Raw genomic sequence first — 27391 nt, 5'->3', positions numbered from 1 at the left:
TATATGCACACATGTATACCCTGTTGGGAGTCAGGACCCCTAACTCGATGCAAAAACACAAGGGGGGGCCTGGGGGTAATTTCCCATTGGATTCCTAGTGCGTATACCACAAACCTCAGTTTTCTCATCTGCCTAATGGGGGCAATCAAGACTGTCCTGCTGATGGCTCAGCTATTGGTGTGTGTGTGTGTGTGTGTGTGTGTGTGTGTGTGTGATATTCATTTGGGGTTCAATATGTGAAGTGTTGGAAACTGTAGATAACTGTCCCCAGTGTCCCCAATAATGGGAAGACTAATCTCTTCCTCCCAGGCTACCTGGATGGATGTGAAAGAGATTTATAAATGAAAGCCGTGGAGCATGGCGGTTTTAGAGTCAGGGACCTGGTTTCAAGTTCTGCCTATCCCTTTCAGGCTATGTGGATTTTGGGGGTTTTTTGGCACGTGTCTTACCCCTCTGAACCTCAGTTTTCTTATCTGAAAAATGGACATAATGACATCTCCCTCAGAGAAGTTTTTAAAGATAAGTGAGATCACGCCTGTAATGGTCGTCATTATGACTTGACAGCAGAGCGCGATGACGCTGAACAAAGCTAAAGACGCCTGTCACCGAGGTGGTTGTTGGGAGAATCAGAAAAGGTAAAGGCAAAGCGGGTGGTCCCTTTAGCCATGCACAGTGAGTGCTTAACTGAATCAGGCTCTGAAACTGGGGAGCCTGGCCCAGGAAAGGGAATGTGGTGGAAGCCAGAGAAAGCCTGGCCTGCAGGAGGGATGGCTCAGGGGTGGGTCCTGAGGTCCATCTGTAAGTGTGGGCAGGCTGTCACAGGGAAGAGGACGGGGTATGTTCTGGTGACCCCAGGGGGCAGACCTGGGATCTCTGGGAGAAAGGCAGGAAGATTGACCTGAACACGTGATAAATGCACATCTCTAGAGCTATCCAAAGACAGGTTGAGTGGCCTCGGGAAGTCTCCATCACCAGCGGTCACCAACAGAGACGTCTGCCTCAGGGTTCCTGCGAGGGGTTACTGCGTTGCCTGCATGGGAGGCCAAATATCCTATATGGGGTGCCATCCTACTCGCTTCCTGATCTCGGAGTCTCAGTCACATATTTCGTATTCCAGTCTGTGGCACAAAGAAGTTTGGGGCACGTGAGGCACACATGCAACAGAATCCTCAGAAAAAAAGAAGAAAGGAAAACATTGGAGTAGTATATAATAAAGAGAAGAAATAGTAATACCTCAACCCCAGGTGAAAAATTAGTTCAGAACGAGCACTAAATTTAACCGAGCTCCCTGGCAGTCAGAGCAAACGAGAAAATATGAAGGGTTCCATAACTGACCGTTTACTAACAGAAAAGTAGACCCCACAGAGACACACAGTTCGACCCAGTTCTAAGTCCCGAAATAGAGTGATTTCCTACGTGGAACACTGGTGTTTGTCTGAGCTGAAGATGCTAATGGGTGAGGGTATGCACTGTCTGGTCTCCTGGGGGGACTTCCAGGTCACAGGAGTGGGTGGGATGTTGGCTCCTGCTGAGATCGTCCGGGGCCCTGACCCCCGGCCTTCCTGGCCTGTGGGGCCGTAGGGGCACTCTGGGTTAGCACAGCCCCACTCCCCTAAGGCATGCAGGCCTCTGTACCTCCCTGGGGCTGACTAAGGTTGAAACCCGGCCAGAGCAGCTTGGTCTGGCTCTTGGGGCACAGCCAGCCCAGCTGTTCACAGGGGCCTACGGGAGGCCTGAAGGGCAGGGCTTCAAAACCGGCCAGCGCCGACAGCGCCACTGAGAACCTCTGAGAGCTTGGGCAAGATTTTTCATCTCTGTAAACCTCAGACTCTTCATCTGAAGAGTGATGATAACACCAGAACTTACCCCTGAGGCTGGCGTGAGGTTTAAATGCGCCAATGCGTGGAGAGCACGGGAGACGGGGCCTCCTCATGACTGGGAAGCTGCCATCATTAGCCTTCATCTTGTTACCGGAGTTAGACCGGAAAGCCCGGGAGCTCTGGCTCACATCCCACTCACTGTATGACCTTGAGTGTCCTTTCCCGCCAAGCCTCATCTGCTCCCAGCCCCACCGCAGGGACTCACATGGATAACCATGTGGAAGTGGGCATGTTAAGTCACCATTACCCTGAGGGGTGTCCCTCATGGGCTGGAGGCCACAGTGCCTTGGTCTGTGGCGCCTGGAAACAGGCTCTGAAGGCCATGCCATTGGCTCTCCTGAGGCTGTCATTTGCTTCTGGTCTGTTAGCAGGCAAGTGGTAGCAGGAGCAGAAAAAATTAGGGAAAAAGACTTAAAGTTAAACACATTTCTCCATTTAGCTGTTGCTGCTGCGCCTTGCAACTACCACCCCCCAATAATTCAGGGGAAAAAATGCTGTGTTTAGATTTTTGTGGAGGAACGCCTTGGCCCAGCTCCTGGAATACCAGTGTGCAAGGGAACTGGCAGTCTGGAGGTTTCTCCCTATCCCAGGATTCTGCCTTGGATCTGGGGAAACCCTAGACACCTGGCCTTTTCCTCCGGGACCTCCCATAGCATCTTGCTTGCTGGGTGTGTTGTTATTGTGATGTCCCCACTTTAAAAATGATGGGACTGAGTTTCCTAGACGTAACTTGCTGCTGCAGTCATACAGCCAATGGCAGAGCTGGGATTCAAACTCAGGTCTCCAAAGCCAAGTGCTGGACTCCTCCTTCTGCCATGCTGCTGGCTTCCCAGTCCCCAGTGTGGTCTCAGGCTCAGACATTGAGCTGCTTGGCACCTGGGTCTCATCTGACCTCATGGATCTCAAACGCCAAGACGGGGCTGGCGGCATCAGAGTCACCAAGGGCACAAGTTAAAGGGAAATTTCTGGTCCCACCCACAACTACTGAACCGTCTGGGCATGGGGCCAAGGACTCTGCATTTGTATCTCCACTGAGTCACTCTCCCCCGGCACGCTCCACCACCATCCCCCCATCACCCAGGCCTCTGCCCACTCCTGCCTCCCTCGTGCCCCACCGAGCGCCTCCAGGGATGGCTTCTTACTCTCTGCTTTCCTTTCCACCCTCCTAAGGGGTCTGGGTTTGGCCACCACCAAGTAAGTTCTCCTTCGTGCTAAATGCAGAGACTTCTCCTCTGACCCTGTCCCACTGGATCTGCTAGGGGCTGGCTCTCAGGAAACATTCCTCCCTTGTTCTCCAGAACCAGGGCTGGCCCTAGTTGGGCAGACTGGTCACTATGCTGCTCAGTCAGGCCCACGCAGGAGCAGGGACCCAGCCTCACTCATGCCACATGCGTGGCTCTCTGAAGGGCAGTGGTGCTGTTTCGTGATGTGGGGGCAGGTCTGCCCAAGTCCCCCAGGTGTCTCCCAACTCAGTAGTCTCTGTCCCGTGACTGTAAGAGTCTTCACTTTTCTACGTCTGAGACACTGTGACCCTAAGCACTTTGTTGTGATGGGAGAGGACCAGGAGGGGAGGGCCCATGAAGGCCAAAGGGTTGTGTGGGGACCAAAGCAATATATTTGAACACCTCCTTCTTGCTCTCTGTATTATTTCATTTCATCATCACAACCACCCCAAGGGAGGGGAGGGCAGGGGATGTCTTCCTACCCCCTACTATCCAAGAATGAAGGCTCAGAAATGGGCAGTAACTAGTCCAAGGTCACCAGCCAATCCAGGCCCCAAATTCAGGTCGATCTGACTTCAAGGTCCTGTCCTTTCTGCTACGGCCATTGCCTCCTTTTGACCTGGGGTCTGGCCAGCACCAGGGCCTGGACAGCAGAGAGGCCTGGGAGGGCGTTTCGAGCAAGGGCTCAGAGGCCATGTTGATGAAAGCTCCAGGCTGCAGCCCAGTACTAACACTGTCATCTCTGCTCTACCTTGAGAGCTCTGTGACCTTGGGCGGATCCTTTCCCTTGCTGTTTCTCCAATTCTCCATTCCTGCCACAAGGGGCAGCTTTTAGACCAGAAAGCTCTGAGGGCCTCCTCCATCCTGGAGTTCTAGGTTTCTACTGACCATGTTTTCACAAGTCCAAGGTACCATCGATCTAAGACATAACATGAGTTAAATTACAGCATGTTGGTGATATGGTAAGATAGACTATTTTAAGGATGTGTACATCATTTCCAAAATGTGAAATAATGTGCATCCTGGCATGAAAGCAACATGGGAACCCCTGCCACCTCAAAAGTTGCCAGCCTAGCTGTTGGGGCAGCCCTTTCTGGATATGACCAAGGCCTAGGGTCATGAGTAAAGTCAATGAAGTGTCTCTCTGGAAGTCTGGAGGCCCGGGACTGCCTTTTCTGGTCTTGGTTCCCCCTACTGCCCAGGCTGGGTGCCAGGGCTGACAGGGTTGGTGTCGCAGCGTGAGGGGATTCAGATCTGAACACAGCCCTACCTCTTGCGGTCTTCCCTGGGCTGACTCAGTGGCCTTTTCCCCATCCCTGCCCTTTCTCTCCTCTTTCTCTCAGTCACAGATAGTTCCAGAGAAAGGGGCACACCCCAAGACTAGTATGTGAGTGACCATCTCTGGTCATGGCCCTGGGCTGGGTCTCACCTCAGAGAACGCATATGCGGAGTGCCGAGACTCTGACTCCCCTAGGAGATGGCTCGTACACACCCCCTTCCATATCATTCCATATGTGTCCTTATACACACAAACACATACACATCACACCCCATACGTGTCCTTGTACGCATACAAGCACACACACCACAGCTCATATGTGTCCTAATACACACACACACACACACACACACACACACTTCTACCACCTGTATGAAGCACACACCTACACATAGTGACCATTTACACAAGCCTTTCGTGCATGCCTGGAGTTAGGTCACATAAACCGGTGACACATGTTCACCATGTGTATACCTACTCCACATTTACACAGCCTCTTCCCCTCACCCAGTATTCGCCCCCAAACACAGACTTACCCCAACAGGCACCCACTTGGCCGTGTTATGTTCTTTGCGCAAACTCTCACACGCTCCTGCTCAAACCCTCCATGTAGCACCATGGGAAGCTCCCCCCGCCCTCCCCCTGCTCCCTGAGCTAGAGAAGGATTAGTGAAAAGGAACAGGGGCAGGGACCCGGGTGCCAGGACTGAGTGCTCAGGGCCCCCCATTTATTAATGAACCAAAAAAAAGGACTAGACCCCAAGGAGCCCCCTCCCAGGTCGCCCCCTTGTGGTCCTCAGCCAGCCCAGCACACCACAGGCCTGCCCAGTCCAAGGAAGTCCAGATGAGTGTAATTCAGTTTCCAAACTCAACTCGACTGACAATTTATTTAGGCCAATTGGCCATCCCGCCTGCTCTGCATCACTGACTCTGCATGGATTAACTCAAACGCTGTGTACCCCCGCTGGGCAGATCTAATTAGGCGAAAAAACTGACCTGAAGCCTCAGGGGGCTCGGGGCCTGGACAGCAGCCAGGGTTCCCATGATTAGCCCCAGTGCCTGTAGCCTTGCCTGGTCTCAGAACCCTCGGAAGGGACCAAGTCCATCCCTCAGTGTGCCAGTGATGAAACTGAGGCCGAGAGAGGGGAAGTGACTTGCCAAGGTCACCCAGCAAGTGAACGTCGGGCCAGAATGGCGGTCCCTTTGCCACGTTACAACCATCGTCTTGTTCCTGGAATGCCAAACTGCAAGGGCACAGATCCCCACGGCAAACCCCTGAACAATTCTGAAAGGCAAGCACAATTTTCTACAGATGACTGTGGCATAAATAATTTATAAATGGAAGTCATAGCACATATTGGTCATTTTAATAGATAGTAAATTGCTTTTCTGATTTATGGTTTCAGGGGTGGGGTTACAATAAAAATAACTTGGTGATTTATGAAACATCTTCTTAAGTCAACAGATCTTTAGTAGGTTTGTCTGACTTTGCAGCCAACAGCTTCACCACCCTGGTTACCATAGAAATGGGATGCCTCGTTCCGTTGCCATGGCTACCACTTTCTAGAACACAATTGGTGGGTCTCTCACAGTTTGTGATTTGGTTCTGGGGAAAAAAAAAAAAAAGCCAGGACTGCCAGCTTGGGTTTATGCTGCATTATCAGGCGGTCTTGCCTGCATTGTCTTAAAATTTCACTGGGTGGCCTCTGAGGTGGCCAGGCTAGGTGACAACTGTCCCTGGGATGTCAGGCAAATCTTCCTTTGTGCTCCCATCAGACTAGTAGCCCAGGAGATCCTGGCCTTACTGCAGCCTGGATCCTGGGTGTGGGGGGCAAGGCTGCTGCTGGGGTGGGAAAGGAGACAAGGTCTGGCAGATGGCAGGAAATCAGGAAGCTGATAGATGAAGGGCAAGTCTAGGGACTGGAGATCCAGGAGCTGGCACCATCCGAGCAGGGCAAGCAGGCTGAGGGCACGGAAAGGCTGACGAGGCCGAGGCAAGGCGGGCTGGAGCTGCTGTCCTGTGGGAGAGACAGACACTGAGTCAGTCACACCTGGGGTGGGGGTGAGGTGGGCAGAGGAGGGGCCAGCTGAGTGGCAATGCCCGGGGTCTCTTCTATTCATAGCAAGAATGTGTGGTAACGGCTGCTGCATTATCCGTGTGCTCTGAGCGTGTGTGCCCAAGTGCTGTGGGGGGCCGCAGCCGTGTGCACCTTGCAGAAGAGTATGGCACCTGCGTGTTTATGTTCCGTGTGCGGTAATACGTCTCAGTACCATCCATCTGTGTATGTGTGGTTGGGACACTGGGCTGTAGTTTGTGTGGCCACACGGACAGCATATGTGTTTAGGTAAGGGGTGAGGTGTGTACTCTGGGTAATTGTATGTGTCCGTGGTCTCTGGGTGACTGGGGATTGGGAGGCAGGCAACTTACATGGGGTGCAGCCCCTGCCCTTGCCTACAGCCCCTACAGTCCTGGGGGTGTCAGCCCAGGATTGCTGTAGAGATGGCTCCTGATCTCACTCCTTGCCGAGGCTGCTCGGCCATCCCCTGAGGTAGCATCCCTGCCCCCGGGGCTGCTGTTTGCCCAGTAGCTAGCAAGGCCGGGGCAGCAAGGCCCAAGAACAATGTAGACATGGCTGGGCCCCTGCCCAAGGAGTCAGGCACCCCAGTTCTCTCCCTCACAGCGGGTGGGTATCACTTTCCCTCAGGGAGTCTGAGTTGTGGGTGCCAAGCTCCAAGATGGTGGCATCCAGATACAATCAGGGCCAGCTACTAAGTGTCCAGGACTGTATTTTTAGCCCCAAGAGCTTTGGCAACTCTGGCGGTAGAAAGAGTTTAGGTTTCGGAGCAGGACAAACTTGGGTCCAAGCCTCAGCTTCATCACTAGCTCTGAAGCCTTGGTTTAGTCCCTGACCTCTCTGTCCCTGGGTTTCCTTCTTGGCACAGTGGGGTAAGGCCACCTGTCTCACAGGTCAGGGAGAGGACAAAAGGTGCAGAATGGGTTCTTCGCTTTGGTAGCTACCTCCTCTCTCCTTCCTGTGCTCGGCTTCCCTGAGGAGGGACCAAAAGAAGCTGGGACTCAGCTGGGTGTGAGCTCTTGCTTTGGCGGTGTGCTGTGACTGGCCTCCTGGTCTCTGGGCCTAGGAGAATGTGGCAGGCTGAGCGAACCAGGGGCACCTTCCTCCACAGCCCTCCTAAGGGCCCACTTGGACCTGGATGTTGCTGGGGGCTCTCCCTGTGACTAAGAACCAGGCCTACTAGCAGCAGAGGCCAAGAAAGCAGGTGCTCAGGAAGCCTAGACAGGGCAGCAGGCCTGGCTTCCACTTCCCCTGGTTCCTCCTGAGAAAGGAGGCCTAGCACCTGGCTCTAGGCTGGGCTGCTACTGCCACCCCACCCCCACCAACCCCCTGGGCACTGGGGCCCAGAGAGGAAGGAATCTAGACAGGATGCCCACTGGTTGCTGAGAACCAATAATTTATTCTACCCTAATTTTATAAGACTTGCCGTCTTTCAGGGCCTCAGTGCTCCCATCAGGACCTGTCTTGTGAGAGGGGCAGATAAGTTGAGAGCTCTATGGGCCTGTGGGGGCACCTGGGAATGAGAAGGCCCCTGGGAGTGAGAAGTCCCCTGGGACGTCAGTGCCGTGTCTGGGCTGTTTCCATGAGTCTCCCCAAGCACTAATGAGCCAGAGTCTTGCTGCCCCCCTGGGGGTGAATTTAGAGACTCTTTGAGAGGGATCCCTTCATTTGCTGCCTCCTTAGGGCCTCAGCTACCAAAAGGAGCCTCACCTGGGGAAAGTGTCCCAGGAGTAGGGCTACTTAGGGGGGTACTGAAGGATGAATGAGTTTTTCCAGAAGTGTAAAGACATGGAGTCAGGGGAGACATGGAGAGAGGGGTCAGAGATGTCAGAGAGTTTCATGTGGCAAGAATGTTGGGTACATGTAGGAAGAGAGCCCTGGGAAGTCAGTGGGGCCAGGCACAGAGAGTCTCCTGTGTTAGGTTGAGGAGTCAGGGTTTTTCTTTGTGGGCAGCATGGTCAGATGGCCTGGGCAGAGAGCTGGGATGCCAGCTCTGGTAGGTGTGTGGAGACTGGACTGGTGGCTGAGACTCTAAGTCTAAAGCCTACTAAAGCTTCGATGGTAGGGGTCCTGTTGAGAGAGAGTCATGTGTGAGCAGAGGGGACAGAGGAGGACAGATTGGGGGAGGTTTGGGGGAAGTGGGTGGCTGATGGTGCAGTGGGGAGGGGAGGTGTCTCGGGCCTTCTGCCGTTGGCCAGGATCAGGAGCCCAGGGGTGCAGTGGGCCCTGCCTCTCAGCATTCCTCGGACACTTACAATGTGCATGTTCTCCTCTCTCACAAAACCCAGGGAGGGGCATGGCCTGCCCTTTGGGATCTGGTGAATGCCAAGCTCTAAGATGGGGCCCTCCAGAGGAGGTACTGGAGGCAAATACCCGGCATTTGGGAATGTGTTTTTAGCCCCAAGAGCTTTGGCAGCCCTGGTGATGGAAGGAGCTCTGGAGCTGGATCAACCTGGGTCAGAGGTGGTGGCCTTTTCCAGTTGCTTCCATTTGCTTTCCTGGTCCACTTCTGTAGGGATCTTTAAAGAGCTGTTTCTGGAGTTGGAAGACCTGGCTTAAGTCTGTAGCTACCCTGCCCCACCTTGTCCAAACCCCACCTGCCTCATAGGGCTGAGGGAGCTTGACTTTGCAGTCCCCTGCATTGTATGTGTCTCTGTGGGTGCCCTTCACCCTCAGCTGGGCAGGGAGCTCCCTGAGGGTTGGGCTGAGGCTTTATTCCACTCTGCTGGGCATAACCCAGTGCCTGGTAAAGAGTGGAAGGAAGAAAGGATGGTTGGATGGACAAACGGATGGAGGGAGGGAGGGATGGATGGGCAGACAGGTGGAAGGAAGGAGGAGACTAAGGAAGGAGGAGTGAGGAAGTAAAGGAAGAAGGAGGGAAGGAAAATAGAAGAGAAAAGGGAAGGGAAGAATGAATGCATGAGGGATGGGAAGGGGGAGGGAGAGAGGATGGAAGGAAGGATGAGGAGTGGAAGGGAGGGAGAAAGGAAGTAAGGAAGGGAGGGAGGGAGGGAAGAAGGAAAGAAGTAAGGATAGATGAGTGACAGAAAGGAGGGATCGATCAGTGGATGGGAGGAAGGACGCACTTGATAGTAGTCTGGGATAAAATGTTTGAAAATGGTCCAGTGCTCTAAAACCAACAGGACCATGAGCCTACTACAATGCATGGCTCGGGGAGACCTCTTCCTACTTGGGGGCCTCAGGCTTCCCATCTATGGCATGTAGTGCCTTGGACCAGATAATCTCTAAAGGCTGCTCTTACTTTAGCATTCTAAAATGCTGACGTTGTCCTTTTCCCTCTCCTCTCCCCTTTCTCCAACCCAGAATGTGACTTGAAAGGTCCATATAGTTCTTGGTTTCGAGAAGCATGCCATGTTAGGTGCCAGGTTCCATGGCCATGGTCAACCCAGACAGGGCTGTTCTTGGACTTCCAGTGCTGCCCCCTGCCTACCGCCACAGGTGGGGAGGTGCGTCCATGCAGACTACAGGGTCGCTAGAAGTAGCACGGCTGCCTCTTGTTGTGGATACAGAGTGGGGTCTTGACACTCCTTGAAGTTATCTGTGAGGGCAGCTCTGGAGAACACAGGGGGCCACCCCTTCCAGACTGTGTAGCCTGGGGCCATTTCCAGGAAGATGGCCTTGCTCCGGACATTGTCTTGCACAGGCTGGGAGAAGGCGGCGCCCGGAGAGGAGGGGAGCTGTGGGCACAGGCAGGCAGGGATGACCAGCCGGGCTCCTGGAGGAGAACCCACTGACCAGTGTTCCTCTAGAGCTCTGGGAGGCCCGACTGAAGCCTGGAAGAAGAGGAATTCAGTCTGAGCAGGAGGGTTTGGAACTCAGACAGCTGCTCCATTCTCTTCCCTCAGGTACCCGTGTCTGCTGGCAGCTAGAGAAGCCCAGGGTCATGAGATGGGGCCGGCAAACCAAACCAAAGGAGCTCCTGAACCTTTCTCCAGGGGCTCAGGGCCGGAGCAGGTGGTTCTGGACAGGCTGGGTCACCCCAGCCATTTCCTTCTCACTGGTGGGGTCTGAGAGGAGGAGGCACCCACGTATGTTTGGAAAGCCCCAGCCCCCCAGCAGCTCCTTCCTCCCTTCCACCCGCTCCCCTACGCTAGTGCTGACGGGCAACTGGAGAGGAGCAGACACTGTGGTTTATGGTGCCTTTAAGGACCCCAGTCCGATTCTCCTTCTGATGCCTGAACCTGCCACACAGTATCGCTGACAAATGACCATTTAGCCTCTCTTTCAATACCTCCAGGAAGGGGGATCTCACCTCCAAGTTGGTGGTGGGAGTTCCTAGGGGGGACAGAGAGGGAGTATAAAAGTCATCCGACGCCCTGGGGCTGATATATATCTTTTGCAGTTCTAGATGGGAAAGAACCTGAAAGAGACCGCATCAACGAGGTACAGATTCCTGAGAGAGCAAATGGACTGCAGTAGGAATGAGGAAAGATGGGCCATGTGGCCTTTGAGGGACCAGATTCCATCATAGCTACTCCCCGTCATTCCCCTGCCACCTTCGGCCTCCGCAGGCTACGTCACTTTTATTATTCAGGGTGGGCTAAGTGCTTTACTAAATCACTCCCAAGTCACAGCAGCTTAATACATTAGTAGTTTATTTCCCACTCAGGTATTTAGTGGCTATCTTTCTTTTCAGGGACCGAGGCTACATTCTTGTGGTGGCCCTACTGGCCCCTAGGCCCTCAGCATTTAACTGGCAGTTGGGGGAAGAAAGAGAGCCTGGAAGATTGAGTAGAATAGGTTCTGTGAGGCAGGCCTGTCATCAGTGCATGCCCCTTTTATGTGCTGTCCACTGGCCTGAGCTCAGTCACGTCACCCCACCTAACCCCCAAGGAAGCCTGGTAAATATAGTCTAGCTGTGCATCCAGGAGGAAAGGAAAGGCATTTGTGACAATAAAGCAACCTCTTCCACAACTTCTTACCTGCCCCCGAGCCTCCTTACCTGGTGCTCTGAGGAGGGAAAAGTGGCCCATCAGTTTGGCCCACGTTGGAGGGGGGCATCGTGCAGGCGTCTTCCCTTGGCCGGGCCTCTGACTAGACCCAATGAAAAGGTACCTCAGGTTTCTTTGCTCAGGATGGGAGGGCCTCCCTCTGACGCTGTGTTTCTCCTCCGCAGTATGTGGCCTTTGCCTCCCTCTTCTTCATCCTGGTCTCCATCACCACCTTCTGCCTGGAGACCCACGAGCGCTTCAATCCCATCGTGAACAAGACAGAGATCGAGACTGTTCGGAATGGCACGCAAGTGCGCTATTACCGGGAGGCGGAGACGGAGGCCTTCCTCACCTACATTGAGGGCGTCTGTGTTGTCTGGTTTACCTTCGAGTTCCTCATGCGTGTGGTCTTCTGCCCTAACAAGGTGGAGTTCATCAAGAACTCGCTCAACATCATTGACTTTGTGGCCATCCTCCCCTTCTACCTGGAGGTGGGCCTGAGTGGCCTGTCCTCTAAGGCTGCCAAGGATGTCCTGGGCTTCCTGCGTGTCGTCCGCTTTGTGCGTATCCTGCGCATCTTCAAGCTGACCCGCCACTTTGTGGGCCTGCGGGTTCTGGGCCACACTCTCCGCGCCAGCACCAATGAGTTCTTGCTGCTTATCATCTTCCTGGCCCTGGGTGTCCTGATCTTCGCCACCATGATCTACTATGCCGAGAGGATAGGGGCACAGCCCAATGACCCCAGCGCCAGTGAGCACACCCACTTTAAGAACATCCCCATTGGCTTCTGGTGGGCCGTGGTCACCATGACGACGCTGGGCTATGGAGACATGTACCCGCAGACGTGGTCCGGCATGTTGGTGGGAGCGTTGTGTGCGCTGGCGGGCGTGCTGACCATCGCCATGCCCGTGCCCGTCATCGTGAACAATTTTGGGATGTATTACTCCTTAGCCATGGCTAAGCAGAAACTACCAAAGAAAAAAAAGAAGCATATTCCACGGCCACCGCAGCTGGGATCTCCCAATTATTGTAAATCTGTCGTAAACTCTCCACACCACAGTACTCAGAGTGACACATGCCCGCTGGCCCAGGAAGAAATTTTAGAAATTAACAGAGCAGGTAGGAAACCTCTTAGAGGCATGTCGATCTGACCTTTCACCTCTGCCCCCCGTAGCGATGATTCCAGATTCAGTCAGACTGCTTCCTTAGTTCCGTGGGCAACCCCGGACCCCGCACTCAGTGTCGGTAGCGATGATTCCAGATTCAGTCAGACTGCTTCCTTAGTTCCGTGGGCAACCCCGGACCCCGCACTCAGTGTCGAGGTGTGGAGCCTGGGGGCCCAGGGAGATGCTGGGCAGCCAAATTCACAAGGCAAGAGCCTGCTGGAGGAACCTCACTGGTGGCCCTGGGTAAGGAGGTTGGCGCGCTGGTCTCGTGAGGTTCTGAAGAGACGACATGGCCCGCGAGGTTGCTGAGGACTCTCTTAGCAGGAGCCCAGGGGGCTGCTGCTCGGTGGGCAGGAGTCAAGCGTGAGTCTCTGACTCGGGCCACTGTCCCAGTGTCGGGGCAGGGCAGGGGTGGGTGAGTTTCGGAAATGCCAGACAGCATCTGATTTGGTCTTTACTCAGCTCCCTTCAGGCTGTGCAGAAGGCACAGTTGGTGCATGGGATCTGGCAGGAGGGTCCCTGCAAAGGCAGTAGCCAGGAATCTCACCCCCAACAGAGCCTGTCTCCATAGCTGAGTAGAACTGCTCTGATTCCGGCTGCCTAGCTCCAGGTGCGTCCCAGGAGACGTCTGGAGCCCTCCGTAACAAGCTTACTTACCCCATAGCATGCCGAACCAACTCATCTTCTTCCACCACTCTAGAGTTTAGCATTTATCTTTAGGAACCTGTTGGAGCGACTCTAGCTTTCACGTTGTCTGTTTGGGTTGATGGTCGAGTGGGAGTTTCCGGTGGCCTTCTGATGGAAGCGACTGGTGAGCAAAGGACTAGAGGGGGCCACCACCCCGGGCAGCTTAGACGAAAGCACTACAGACCAGCAACAACCTCCCACCGAGGGTTCTCCCCGTTTCCGGCAGTGGGGACTGCAGCAGCAATACATGACATCCAGACCAGTGTACAACCACATTCCCGTGAATCCAGTGGGGGTCCAGGGGGGAGGGGGGCCATGAAACAATACTAGTCACCGTGGGATATATTCTCATATTCCATGGCTAGTGGTTCGTTATGGGACTATCTCAGTTTTATGAGAACCTGCACATAGCACATAAAGTTGATCACGGGGCTCTGGTCCGAAGATATAAAGCCCATAGTCTACCTCTACCCATGGAATACCATCGACTTATTCTGTGGACACAGGGATTTCAAGGAGATGAATGACCCAGAGAAGAATGACAACGCTGAGCTAAGAAGTGCCGGGGTGAGGGAGGCCGAGTGAGTGATAAGTAGCATTTAGTCTATGGAGGAGGTCCCTGTGCCCAGGTCTGGCAGGCTAGCTCAGCCCTGGATGAGCAAGTTTCCCCCGGTTTGAGTGGCCTCGCCCAGTGGATGATTGATTCTTTCTTCCCTGCTGATGCACCCACCACCCCATCCTGCTCCCAACCTGGCTTCACACCACACCTATGCTGCCTAGTGCAATACCCTCAAGGCCCACTTCTCTGCCCATGGGGGCTTTCCTGCCCCTTCATCTGGCCCCATACCCCTCCCCTTCCCGCTTCCTGGATTCCTGTAGGCACCCAAAAGGAATGTGGTTAGTGTCCTGGGCTGAGCCATGGGTTGGGCAAGGGTCTCAGAGGCTGGAACAGGGGCCCTGAGTGGGGCAAGGCATGGCTCCTGCTCACCAGGTGAGGCACAGGCCAGTGGAAATCTCCCACCCCACCTTTCTGCTCTGGATTAGGTGGACGTTTGACCTCAGGAGCCACTGTCATGGCAAGGAAGATTCCTGGGGCTCTGGGGAGGGTCTGGCCTGGCCTAGCCTCCACCTTCACTCTGGGCCCCATAGGAAGAGCTCAACCTGGGTGACACCACCATGGCGCTACTTGGCCCTTCTGTCACATCCTCTCCAACACTGGATCTGTCAGGATCAGTGCCCCAGGCTTGGGTGCCCAGGCCAGCCTACCAGGGACCCCCAGTCACTCCAGTCAGGCACAGACTCCTCTGTACTCCTAGAAAATGCCAGTATTCTCCATGTGCTGAGAGCCCACGCACACACACACACATACACACACACACACACACACCGAGTACAGACGTTTGTGTTCTGACATGTGCACCAGCTAATCCCAGAGACACAGCCCTCTTCCCGTGCTGCAGCAGACCTGTGAACCCTTTCACTCCTGGTGAATCCCCCGGGCCCCATAGTCATGGCAGCTCTGCTCCCGGGAGCCTCTTTGTTATGGCCCCAGATCTCAGGGACCCAGAGAGCGCTGGCTCAGGCAATCTCTGGCTGAGGAGGGATCTGGGGCCTTTCAAGCTTGCCCTCTGGAGCCCAGATGCCAGCACCCTCCTGCCTTTCTCTCCCCAGCCCCACACTCCGCCCTCCCTCTCTTCCCAAGTACTCACTTCCCTTGGAGGTGCTGTCCTGCTGTCCAGACCTATCCATCGTGGTTCCCAGACCCCTGTGAGCCTCACCCCCCCCGCCCCCCGCCCCAGAACACTCCTCCTCCCGCCAAAAGCTGATGTGTGAGACCCTGATGATCTATCACCAAGGTCTGTGGTCCTCAAGGGGTGGCCTCCCCATCTCTGTATCACTGAGTCCCTTCCTGTTTGCCTCCTTCTCTGCTCGCACCGACACACCTAGATGGGTGTGGGGGTGTCTGTGAGTGAGTGGGGTGGCCAGAGGTGAGGGAGGCCAACGTGGGTGGAGATCTGACCCTACAAGAATTGAGAGAGGTAAGATGCAGCCCCCAAGGCCTTTCCAGCCTCACTCCGCCCCCAAGGGCACTCAAATGGCCTCCACGAAACCTGGGTTCTCCAATTCCACTTTTAGAATCTGGCTGAAGGCTAAATGCCCAGCTCTGGCACTTCCCCTACCCCTGACCCCCCAGGGCCAGACCCCCAGGACTCAAGCAAGGCCTCCCAGTCGTATCAACAGCACCCTCCCTCACCCCCACCTCTTGGTCTGTCCTGAAGCTTCAGGTCTGTGTGTCTGTGAGGGATGATCTGGTCTCCTCCTCTGTACCATGGCTAGCATGGCCTCAGTGTTTGGGCGGGGGGGGGGGGGAAGGGGGGGTTCATCCTGTGGGGATCATAGTGCCTCATGGGGGGATGCTAGCAGGGCACCCCACATAGTCAGGGACTGCGTGGGGCTGATGGCCCAGGAGCAGCTGCTTGTCTCCCAGAAAGGGTCTCCCTCCCCCCGTCTGCAGCCGGGGTCCTGCTCTGGAGAGCTCGGAATGCTCACCCTGTCCTGCCATGTTCATTCACGTGCGTGTCTTGTCCATCTCCGCTCCTGTGATACGGGTTGGTCCTCTGTGGTGCTGCGTCCGGGGCTGCGGGGTCCCACCATAGGTGAGCAGGGGGCTGACAGGGGGGAGGGTTGATGGCCAGACTCACTTTTTGCCCATGGGCATGTAGGGCAGCATGAAGTCCTGGAGCAAGCTCCTATCTGGGCTCCTCAGGAGCCACCACTGCAGCCTCTGGGACATCTGTGGAGGGGGATTCTCCTTTGAGCAGCTGAGTCCGGAGTGCCCCCAGCCCCGGCCCTCCAGTTTTTCCCCTGCTGGGCTGCAGTGGGTGCCGGGAGTGGTGGCAGCCCGGGGCGAGGAGGGGTGAGGGTGTGGGGAGGGTCACAGGGTCGGGCAGAGGTGACCAGGCAGGGTGTGGGCAGGGCCTCTCCGCATGGGCTCACCGAGTTTGCGCTCGTGTTAGAGGGCGAGGGGGGGCGGCTGCGGCCCGGAGGGGGGGTCCTTGTGGCCCCCAGGTGGGCCAAGGTGGAAGCAGTAGAGAAATGAACCCACTCTGAGGGCCAGGCATGGGTGTTCTTTTCTGTGTTGTTCACATTTTCTCTCTTTCTCTCTCTCTCCACTAATCATGTTTCTCTCTCTCCTCGTTTTGTTGCATGCCTTGTGCCAGTTCTCGTGATTATACTCCGCTCGTGTCTCTCACAGACTGTCCCCAGTTAGCCTGGGACTTTTTCCCTGAGCCCCAGCTGGGCAGACCCCTCGGGGCTAAACCCAAGGAAATGCCCAGCAACCCCCACCCTGCCCCAGCCCGGCGTGCGCCCCCTGGCGCCCGCTGCTGGTGTGAACAGTAAGTACATCGGCCGGGCCCGGAGAGCAGGGCAGAAAAGCCGGCCCCGCTGGCTGAGGGCCCATACACCGGGTTCTCCTTGCTCCAAAGTTTAAAAAAAAATGACCCTCTTGCGGATGCTCATCTATCTCAGCCCATTTCAAAGCCTGGAAACCATCTCCGTGAGACGCTGCCCATGCTGTCATTTCATCATCGCAGGCCGGCGGGTCTAGTGGGGGCCGAGGGGCCTGGGGCCAGGGGGGCGGGGCTCTGAGCCTTCTGGGGAGCAGGTGGGAACCGGGGCTCCTGGTGGCCATCTCATTCAAAGGACAGGATGGGGGCAGGAGGGTGAGCTGGCACCTCTGGTCTTTTTCAGGGGTTCTCCAGGTCTCGAGAGTTGGCCCCTCCTTGTGGCCTCTCTTCCAGACACCCCTCTGGAGTTGGGGTGGGAGAATGCTCCCAGTTTTCTGAGAGCACCCCAAACCACGGAGAAGGAAGCTGGCTCCTTCACAGAGCAAGACCTAAACACACCTTCCCCTTCAAGGTCATCATGGTTGAGAGAAGAAGCAGGCCCCGGGGATATCCTGGAGTCCCTCCAGGGAGAGAAAGGTGCCCAGCTCACACCCACCCGGGATGCCTGATGGCTGCCCCTGCCCCCTGCCCCTGCAGGGAAGACCAGCCCGACTTTGGGCCCCTTAAAGGCCAAGGGAGCTTGATTCTGCAGGGGCGCAGCACTGAGGGGCAGAGCCGGTGGGTGGGGGCTCAGCACTCCGAGCGAAAGGAGGGGTCTCAGGCTCTACCGCCCACCTTTGACCCGCCCCTGGGCAAGAACTACCCTCTGCAGATATCTCCAGTGACAGACAGATGATGGCCAACAGAGAGACAGCAAGTCCTGGCTCCCCTCCCAGATGGCGATGCTGCCGGGTAGGATTTGCCGTTTTCCCCTTGAGGACAATTTGTGCAGGGTACCGTGGGCCCCAACTCCACATCCTCATCCACTCTCTCCTCCCTGAGATTTCCCCTCTTTCTCCCGCTGCCTTCCTCCCTCAGCCCCTCCCTTGGGAGGGAAGACAGGGGCCGGCCAGAATGGGGGGCAGGCCGGGGCTTGTCCGTGTGCACACGTGTGTGCCCACAGACACGCCCCAAGTGCTAGGCAGCTCCCAGACCCCAGAGAGGCCCCAGTCACGTGGTGTCAGAGTTACCTTGGTAACTGGCCTTTCTGGTTCAGAATAAATCGGGGAGCGAAGCCCCTGGGATTTGTCGAGAAACGCACTGTACGTGAAATGCTTTGCCATCTTGTACGACAGACCTTTTTTTTAAGTTCCAAAATTATGATGGGATTTTTTTTGGATTTGCTTTACGAATAAACCTGATTGGTCCATTTCTCTTTTGACTGACTGCCTCTTTGTAGTGACATGATGTGCACACGGGCCGTGATCCCACCCGCGGGCACGCTGAGTGTGTGCACACGGAGAAGGATCACTTGTGCGTGTAGTTACATGATGTGAACAGGGTCACGGAGGAGGGTCCCCTCTTTAGTCTTTCAGAGAAGTCTCCCCTCGTGCTCACACCCATGTTGGTGTCGTCTTCCCTTGAGGTTCTCTCACCCCAGATGAAGTCTTTGAGGAAGCCCACCGTGGGGACTGACTTGCCCTACCCTGGCCTGGAAGATTCTGCTCTGAGGTCAGAAAGCAAGGGGCGGGCTCAGTCCCCAAGAGTGATGGGCGGGACCCGAGGTCAGACAAGCTACCTCTGCCAGCTCCAGAGACTTCCACGGCTCTGCTTCTGGACTTGGGAGAGGGAGAGCTCCTGTTCTGGCCGTGCTTTGCCCCCCGAATGTTTCCTCAAACCTCTGCCCAGGTTCCTTCTCAGGCTCTCACAGAGGCCAAGACTCCCCTTTACCCACCCGAGTCCATCCGCCGCTGTTGTCTTTACACGTCCATTTGCTCTGCTTTGCCGGGATGCTGCCGTGAGGAGGCAGAGGAATGGGGACCCCTCCCAAATCATGGCCCGCTGTCACTGCCTCATGCATACATCCCTGTTGTGCCTGTGCAAGCTGACCAGGCCCGCTGGGGGCAGAACGGGATGGTGGATACCGGCGTGGTCTGTGTGGGGCTCAGAGCAGACTGAGTGACTAGCTTAAGTCTGTGTGGGGGGATGGAGCAGACTGAATGGTTGAATTGGACCTGTGTGAGGAAAGAGAGACTGTGTGGCCAGGCCTGGACGGTGTGGGGTGGGCTATATAGAGTACCAGGTTGAATTTGGAGGAGACTTGGGTGACCATGAGTAGTCTGGATAGGGGACAGGGCATGCAGAGTGACCAAAGTGAGTCTGGGGACAGAGGAGACTTTGTGACCAGGCCTAGCCTGCATGGAGGGTGGGGCATACAGAGTGACCAAAGTGAGTCTGGGGACAGAGGAGACTTTGTGACCAGGCCTAGCCTGCATGGAGGGTGGGGCATACAGAGTGACCAAAGTGAGTCTGGGGACAGAGGAGACTTTGTGACCAGGCCTAGCCTGCATGGAGGGTGGGGCATACAGAGTGACCAAAGTGAGTCTGGGGACAGAGGAGACTGTGTGACCAGGCCTAGTCTGCATGGAGGGTGGGGCATACAGAGTGACCAAAGTGAGTCTGGGGACAGAGGAGACTTTGTGACCAGGCCTAGTCTGCATGGAGGGTGGGGCATACAGAGTGACCAAAGTGAGTCTGGGGACAGAGGAGACTGTGTGACCAGGCCTAGCCTGCATGGAGGGTGGGGCATACAGAGTGACCAAAGTGAGTCTGGGGACAGAGGAGACTTTGTGACCAGGCCTAGCCTGCATGGAGGGTGGGGCATACAGAGTGACCAAAGTGAGTCTGGGGACAGAGGAGACTTTGTGACCAGGCCTAGCCTGCATGGAGGGTGGGGCATACAGAGTGACCAAAGTGAGTCTGGGGACAGAGGAGACTTTGTGACCAGGCCTAGCCTGCATGGAGGGTGGGGCATACAGAGTGACCAAAGTGAGTCTGGGGACAGAGGAGACTTTGTGACCAGGCCTAGCCTGCATGGAGGGTGGGGCATACAGAGTGACCAAAGTGAGTCTGGGGACAGAGGAGACTGTGTGGCCAGGTTTGGTGTGTACAGGGGGTGGGGCACGCAGAGTGACGAGGTTGAATCCAAATAGGTCGGGGCAGGATGAGTGATGAGATAGGGTGTGTGTGGAGGACAGCGTGAAGGGTGTGATGCGGTGGGATCCCGATGGGGGTGGGGTGGAGTTGACTGATGGGTCTAGATGGGGCTAGGGAAGCCTTGAGAAGCCAGCTAGATGTGGACGGGAGGCAGCCAGGCTCTGGTCAGCAGGAGAGAGAGGTCTGCAAAGGCCACCTCTCTGGACTGGAGTTTTCTGCGTGTTTGTCTGTCTTCTCCCTGAGCTCTGTGTCTGGCCCCCTACCCATGACGCATCCACACCATCCTGTCTCATCGGCCCTGCCTTGGGCCCTGGGCCAGGCCCCCAGCACCGCACTTGCTGGACCCATCACTAACTCATCTTTTTGCAAACTTTGAGCAAACCCAGGACCCCCTCCTTCCCTGCACTGTGGGCAGCCCATAGGCTGCCTGAATGAGCCGGGGACCCCCAGCCTCCTGCCTCCCTCCATGGTCCACTCACTTTTCTGTCCTCAGGGACAGACTGCCCTTTGCCAATGCCCCACCTCTGGCCTGTCCCCCTCCCCCACTAAACAGTTTTCAGTGTCTCAATAGCTTCTGCTTATATGTTTGAAGATTCCAAACTGAATGGGGAGGTGGCGAAGGCCGCGCTGGCGAACGAAGACTGCCCCCACATAGACCAGGCCCTCACTCCTGATGAGGGCCTGCCCTTTACTCGCTCGGGCACCCGCGAGAGATACGGACCCTGCTTCCTCTTATCAACCGGGGAGTACGCGTGCCCACCTGGTGGAGGAATGAGAAAGGGTATGTAGAGGAGGCGGGGGGCACTCTGCATCAGCTGGGCCGCCTCGCGCTCCTGCAGATGGGCGGGTGGGGCGGCGGGCGAGGGGTGCTGAGGGGCAGGCAGGCACGCTGAGGGGGGGCAAGGTGCAGAAGGAGCCCCCCCCCCAGGGTTGGCCCTTGGAGGTCTGAGTCCTTTTCTCCCAAGTAGGATGTCAGGCTGGCAGAGAATCTGAGGTCCTGGCAGCTGTGGGTTGGGACTGAGCCCGAGGGGAAAGGAAGGGGTGCCGGAATGGGCTGGCTGACTACGGGGCTGTGACCCTAAGGCAGGGTGTTACCCGGGGATGTGGGAGGAGTCTCGACTCCTCCAGGCTGCTCTGGCAGATGGCAGGTGAGACCCAGAAAGCAAAGTGATCTCCCCTGTCCCTTGGTTGAGGAGGGCAGTGGGGTGGGCCTGGCCTGGCCAGGACCCTGTGGACGTAGCCACCCAGGGATGCATGTTCTGGAAGAGCACCATTTAAAGAGAATCTGTAGGCCAGTGGGAGGAGAGGCATGAAGAGAGGTGGCTTCAGGGCTTGGGGGTGAGACCAATGTCATTGCAGAGGTAAGATGTGTGCTAGTCAGAATATTGCTAGTGGCAGTCAGAGAACTTGCCAAGAAGGTGAAGCACCACCCAGTGCAGCACCTTTGTTCCCTGGTCACCGCCCCGGGTGTGATCAGCGCCCCCTTGTGGTTGGTGAAGGCTGAGCCCCATAGTGGCCTCTGTTCAAGGTCTCCTTGTTAGCAGACCCTTATCTTAGGCTGACCTCCTGGGGAAAAGATTTCTACTAGAGCTTGAGCATGGGCTGGAGAGAAGCTTGAGGCAGGGGCCCAGAGCACCCTAGCCCCAGGCTTCAGGCATTGGCCTGGAAGGTAGAGGAAGCCATCCTTGACATATCGGGCTGGCTGGGCAACTCGTGCATGTCTGGGAGTGCCTCACATGCTCACACGGGATGCATGCTGACCAGAGTGAGCAGGCTGGGCCCGAGGGATAGTTGGTTTTTTAGAGCAATAGTTGGTGTAGACTGTGGCCATTCACAACTGCTCCAGTACTTGAAGTGGTCCAACAATACACAAGGAGAGAACACAGAATTCCAAATAAAGGGCAAACCCAACCCAGAAGAGGAGAGGCAGCCTATACTGAGATGGGGAAGTCCTTCTGGTCACTGGTGCTTAGTGTGCCCACCTGATCCAGTCTGGTCCCTGCTTCCTTGCCCTGCCTGGAGGTCCCTCGGACCCCAGTGCGGCAAACCGCTGCCCGCATGGTGCTGCATGGTGGAGGGCTGCGGGCCTGGGGTGGGCCCATCCTTGGCACCTTCCATGGATAGGCCTGATGCTCCCTTTTGCACCTGGCTTTTTCCTGGGTAGAGGCTCTAGAATACCAGGAGCAGGGGCAGCCCAGGGGAGTGAGGGGGAAAGCAGGTAGACTTTGTGGCTGTGCTCTGCCCGGTAAGGTCTCATGGGCTGCCTGTCTCTTTCAACTTCACTATTGGATCAATCTGTGTGGCCTAAAAGAACAGAGAGAGTCTCTTTCCAGAAGCCCAGGGAGTGTGGGACGGAAGAAGCCCCATCTCCCTGTAGTGGCCAAGGGAGCTCGGCGGCAACCACTGTCCACGGGTGGTACCTGCTCCCCAGTCCCACAGAGGCGTGGGGGGCCAGAGTGTTTGGGAGGCACCAAGGGTGAAGTGCCCCCACCCACATCCACCCGGCCCTGCTCTCATGGAGCCATGACAGCGCCGAGGACTTGATTTTCTCAGGATAATTCCAGTGCACAAGCCACATGCAGAGTAGGAGAGTTAGGGACTCAACCCGGTCCCCAAGAGGGAGAAAGAGAGGCGTGCTGGGCCGGCTCACTGCATGGGAAAACCAAGCCCGCTGGAGAAGAATCTGCCTGCCTCTGCATGCGGCTGTTCTGTCTTTCCTCTTCCTTCCTTAAAAACTAAGTACCAAGCGGGATGGGAAAGCCAAGAAGAGAAGCTCAAGTGTTAATTGTATTCTTTACATACAGATCTTTGCAAAGAAAGCCCTGTCATTGCTAAGTATATGCCGACAGAGGCTGTGAGAGTGACTTGACCAGGCGGCTTGGCCGAGGACACTGGTGGCTATTAAGCATCTGGGTGGACCAGCAGCCCCTCCTCACCCTCGGACAGAGTAAATTCACGCCATGCAGGTTTGCCGGACGAGTCCGAGTGGCCCAGGTCTTGTACTAGGACGGACGTAGCTTTTTCTACGGCCAAATGGTAACTGACCGTAGAGGATTTCTTTTCCTTCTTTTCCTTTTTCTTTTTTTTTTTTAATTTTATTTTATTTGGGGAGGGTGGTGGAGGGGTTCCTTAGCATGACTTGCATGAAGTTAAACAGAAAACCCAGCAAACCAAACCCACCAACCCCCCTGCAACTGTAATGATCACCCTAAACAACAACAACGACGAGAAAAAGGAAAAAGTCCTCTATTTTCTTTCAAAGCTCTTTACTTTTATTACACACGTTGTTGGAGCCAGACTGTAACGGCGTTCGGTAGAAACCTGTACATTTCTGGGGGTGGGAGGAGGGGTGGGGATGGGGAATGGATGGCTTCCCTTTTTGTACACGAGATCGAGAGTCAAGGTTCCAAAAAGGGCAGTCGGTCAGTCATCGGTCATATTGACCTCACCTTCATAGTTCATTTCTCACGTGGAAACTGAGAACTTTGCTCCAAATAGAATTGTGGAAACACGCACTGCTGCTTTCTTCCCTCTCTGTCTGGCATGCTTGTGACCCAGCGGACGTCTCCCCAAGACCCTTGACAGCGGCTAGTCTAGGTTGATTCAATCATCTTCTCGGTGTGTAGATCCAGTGTGACCAGCTTTCATTACAAATTGTTCATAGTAAATAACACCGTATGGATTTTCCAAGTGTTACTTTAGAGCACCAAAAGATCAGGACCACAGGAGGGGTGGCCCTCCTCCACCTTTATTAAGGCACAACCTGGCATTGTATGCAATTTAGTACTTCAGAGTAAAAAACTGCATGCCCAATGTTATGCAAAGCGATTCTAGCATGAAATAAATTTTGTATCATGGTTTCTGTATAGTCTAAAGCAGATTTGTTTTCCTGAAGCAATTGGAGGTTTGCAGAGACCCACTTCTGCATCTTGAATAAATATAGTATTTTCCCAACAGAAACAGAGGACAGTAGCTTGGCTTTGGTCTGATTCTAAAATTAGTGGTGGGGTGGGGGGTGGGGAAGGATGATATTTTTGAAAAACACATGCTTGAGTTGAAAAAAAAAAAATGCAACATCTCGAGCCTTCACTGCAGCTCGAAACATTTCCTGGAAAGAGAGCAATGCTGCTTTAGCTCAACACCCTCCCCTCCTTGGGCTCTGGCCCTCAATAATAAAAAGCTGACTTTTGAGATGAAGCACGGGTTTGGGTTTTTATTGCCTTGGGCAGTGTCGTGATTTGGTTCTGCCTGTGATCGGGCCTGCTGTGGCGGGGCTGGGGTGGGGTGAACCTGAACCCTCGCTCTTCTGGTCTCGACGACATAGCAAGGTGCTGGCTGTCCTCCCGCTGGGAAAAAAACCAGGCCTTAAGGAAGAAGTTTTGCTCTGGCCCCCGCCTCTGCAGATCCCATTGGGTCTGGGGAGGGGAGGCAGCTCTCAGAAGGGATGGGGCATACAAGAACCTGACCCTAAAACAAGCACATACTCTAGGGGGTTCACTGACATGGAAACTTCTGTGTGAGTCATGCCATTTTGATGACTCCTTGAATCTGGCCATGTCCGAGCTCCCAGCCCCCGTGCAGACCTTTCAGTCACCTCCCTCCTGGGGCCATTGTTGAATCTGATAGTGGCAGAGGCAGGGTGCCCTACCCAGCTGCACCCTGCTGGCTCAGCTGGTGGGACCACCCGTGCATCTCTCTCAGCCTGGAGGCATCTTGAAGGGGAGGAGCCCTCCCTCAGGGGTCTTGATTTGTGACGATTATTCACTCGGCTTCTCATGGGGGATAGAGTGGGGATTGGGGGTTCCTATCCTTTCCTTATCCATTGGAGAATCCAGGAATATTCAGGTGGGAAAATATCTAATGATCATGGTAGTCAACCTCCGAGCCTTTTACAGATGAGGAGCTGAGGTCCACAGAGAATGATCTTCCCAGGGCCAGAAACAAGTGGGTGTCTCTCTCCCATTTCAGTTCCCTTGATGCCCCCAGCATGGCCTGAGTCAGCCGTCAGATGGGCAGGTGGGAGGCCGAAGGTGGATGCTGAATTCTCATCTCACTGTTCCTTGTCCCCTCAAAGCCTTTGCCTCAACTTCCATCCTGTGTGGTCCGGGAACCACAGGCTGGGGGTCGGTGGAGCAGTGAGTACAGTAAGGCCTCTGCCCAAGGGGCTACGTGGCCATAGAGCTGCCAGAGCACACTGTGTATGTCACAGCCATTCATAACTATCAGGATGTGGGAGCCAAACAGCCTCAGCTGCTGCAGGGAAGGTCACGTTCACTCTACCTGGGATCCAGTTTGGAGGAAGTGCCTCTCTGGTGGACTCAAGTGGACTTAACAGAAAGCCATTTACAATGTAGGTTTTCCAGGACACACTAGCTAATGGGGAAAGGGGATTGACATACACTGAGCATCTGCTGCGCCGGGGGCAGCTGGGAAACATTGTCTAATGACAGCCCACAGTAATTCACTCTGCCCATTTTGGAGCTAGAGGACAGGTGCAGAGAGGTAAAGCAACTGGCCCAAAGCCACACAGCCAATGAAAGACAGAAGCCAAGATTTTAACCCAGTCAGGCTTGACTCCAGAGTTCAGGTGAAGCTGTCTCAAGCTAACTGGGGCCTTCTTGGGGCAGGAGCGGAATAGATAGGAACACTAGAGAGGCTCATCCTGAATCCCAGGACCCTCAGGACGTGGCTTCCTGCCCTCCTTCATGATGCGCCATGGGTATGACAGAGGGGGGCTTTTCACAGGCTGCTCAAACCTTCTACACACACATCTGGCCACCTCACTCTCCTTCCTGAACACCTGTTGCCCTAGGAGGGAAACTGAAGCTCCTTCTATTGGCCAGCATGCCCCCTGCCCCACTCCTGGCCACCTCTCCTCTTCTCTCACCTCTGTGCCTCAGTTGCTCTGTAAGCCTGAGCCCGTAGCGGTCACACACATGCACCTTAGGACCTGGAACTCCCTCCCTCTATGGTCCCACCACTTCCTGACTGACTTTCCAACTCCCAATTTCTATCCATCACGAGGTCTTGCTTTGGAAGTGGCAGGTGCCTGGGGGCAGGGTGGAAGGCTTGCTTTCCTCTGAGCCCCAGGCCCTGATTCACCTTTGCAGGCACAGTTTCATCTAGTTTGGCCTCCTGGCCTGATGGCCTTCTGGGACTGAAGGTGGTGGGGGTATCAAGGGGAGAGGGGGTGCCTGTGACCAGGAGGGGAGAGCCTGTGGTAGGTGGGTGAGGACACAAACACCCCACGAACGCCTGGAATGTGGTGGCCACACACAATCACTCCAGAGGCCGGGCCCAAGAGCTGTGAGCACACGGCGGAGCTCACTCCCCTCTTCTTTTTCCTTCCCCCTCCCCTTACGGGAGGAATACAAAGGCCAATCTACTTCGTCTATCAGAAAAAAAAGTAAAGAAAACGAGTGGGTATTTACTCAAGTTGGCTTCTATGGCTCACTAGCTAACCAGGTGGGGGATGCTGACATTAACTCCCAGCTGGTCATAATCTGCACAGCACAGTTATCACACACTTGTAAGAGGTAAGCACAGAGGACAGGGGGGTGTGAGGGGATCATGACCCCCTCATTTAACCTCCCTACCCCCTTGGTGGCCCTGAAGGTGTACACACCAGTTCAACATTTACCGGGCACTTCCTCTGTATCAGGGCCCATCTTTGGTGAAGGGTTCCAGAACCGACCAAGACCCGATCGCTCACTCTCGAAGAGCTGAGGGTCTGTTTGGAATGAGGGGCTTGGACATCTACAAATCTGAGGATGACCAGGGGAGTCAAAGGGCCCAGAAAAAAATCTGGGCGACCCTGTGGACAGCCCCTTGAGCTTTCAGGCACTCATCAGGTCCAGTGAACGGGCCTAGAGAAAGCCTGTCTGCCGCTGCAGGAAGGGCAGAACGGAGGGACTTCCGGTGACAGGGCTGTCTGTGGTGGCACCTAGTACCAGGGGCCATTCGCTCTTCCATGCGTGGATCATCAAGAAGGGTCTGAGTCACGTTCTGAGCCAGCACCCCTGGCCTTGTTTCAGGCTGGGAAGGAGAGCCAAGACACTTCTTTCTTGTGCCCACAGGTGGCCTCGGGAGAGGCACTAGGGCTCAGCAGTAGAAGATTTGGAACTGGGTTTCTTCTATAGGAGCTGAGGGAGGCAGGAGGGAACTCTGAACTGGCGTGCTGTGAGCTCACGTGTGTCGGCTGCTCGTGAGTGGAAGGCCTGTCTGGGAGGTGTGGGCCTGAGTAGTCTCCAGTGTGGGACTGCTTTCTGGACTGTGTGTAGGACGGCGGCGGGCAGCCCGCAACTGTGGGCTTGCTCCGGTGTGGTCCTCTCTGGACCATCCAATTTCTCCATCTCCGAGGGTATGGGAACCTTGGCAAGACCAGCTCAGAGTGCACGGAGATGTCCTGCCCACTGCGGAAGTGCTTAGAGGCTGTTGTAGCCTCTGCTGGTTCTGGGAGGTGGGGGACCAAGGCCTTTGCTGGCCAGGGCAGTGCTGTTTTTTGGGTACAGTATCGGGAGCAGGACTCCATGCACGGGTGTTCGAGGTCAGCCAACGGCCGTGGGTGATGTCTAGGTTCAGGCCT

General features: G+C 55.4%; 1 protein-coding gene across 1 annotated transcript in view; it reads left to right on the top strand.

Annotated features, from left to right (window-relative positions):
• Nucleotides 1-24003, top strand: part of KCNC1 (potassium voltage-gated channel subfamily C member 1) — a 45558-nt gene extending 21555 nt beyond the window's left edge. The window contains exons 2-4 of the mRNA XM_086677848.1: nucleotides 11594-12527; nucleotides 20399-20587; nucleotides 22611-24003. Of these exons, the coding sequence (XP_086533974.1) occupies nucleotides 11594-12527; nucleotides 20399-20587; nucleotides 22611-22675 (1188 nt within the window). The 3' untranslated portion in view covers nucleotides 22676-24003. The remainder of the gene's footprint in view (nucleotides 1-11593; nucleotides 12528-20398; nucleotides 20588-22610) is intronic.
• Nucleotides 24004-27391: the final 3388 nt, after the last annotated feature.

This window comes from Puma concolor, chromosome D1 (assembly GCF_028749965.1).
Source record: "Puma concolor isolate L17-30 chromosome D1, mPumCon1.1.hap2, whole genome shotgun sequence".
NCBI classification, from domain to species: Eukaryota; Metazoa; Chordata; class Mammalia; order Carnivora; family Felidae; genus Puma; species Puma concolor.
This window is presented reverse-complemented; position numbering and strand designations above follow the sequence as displayed.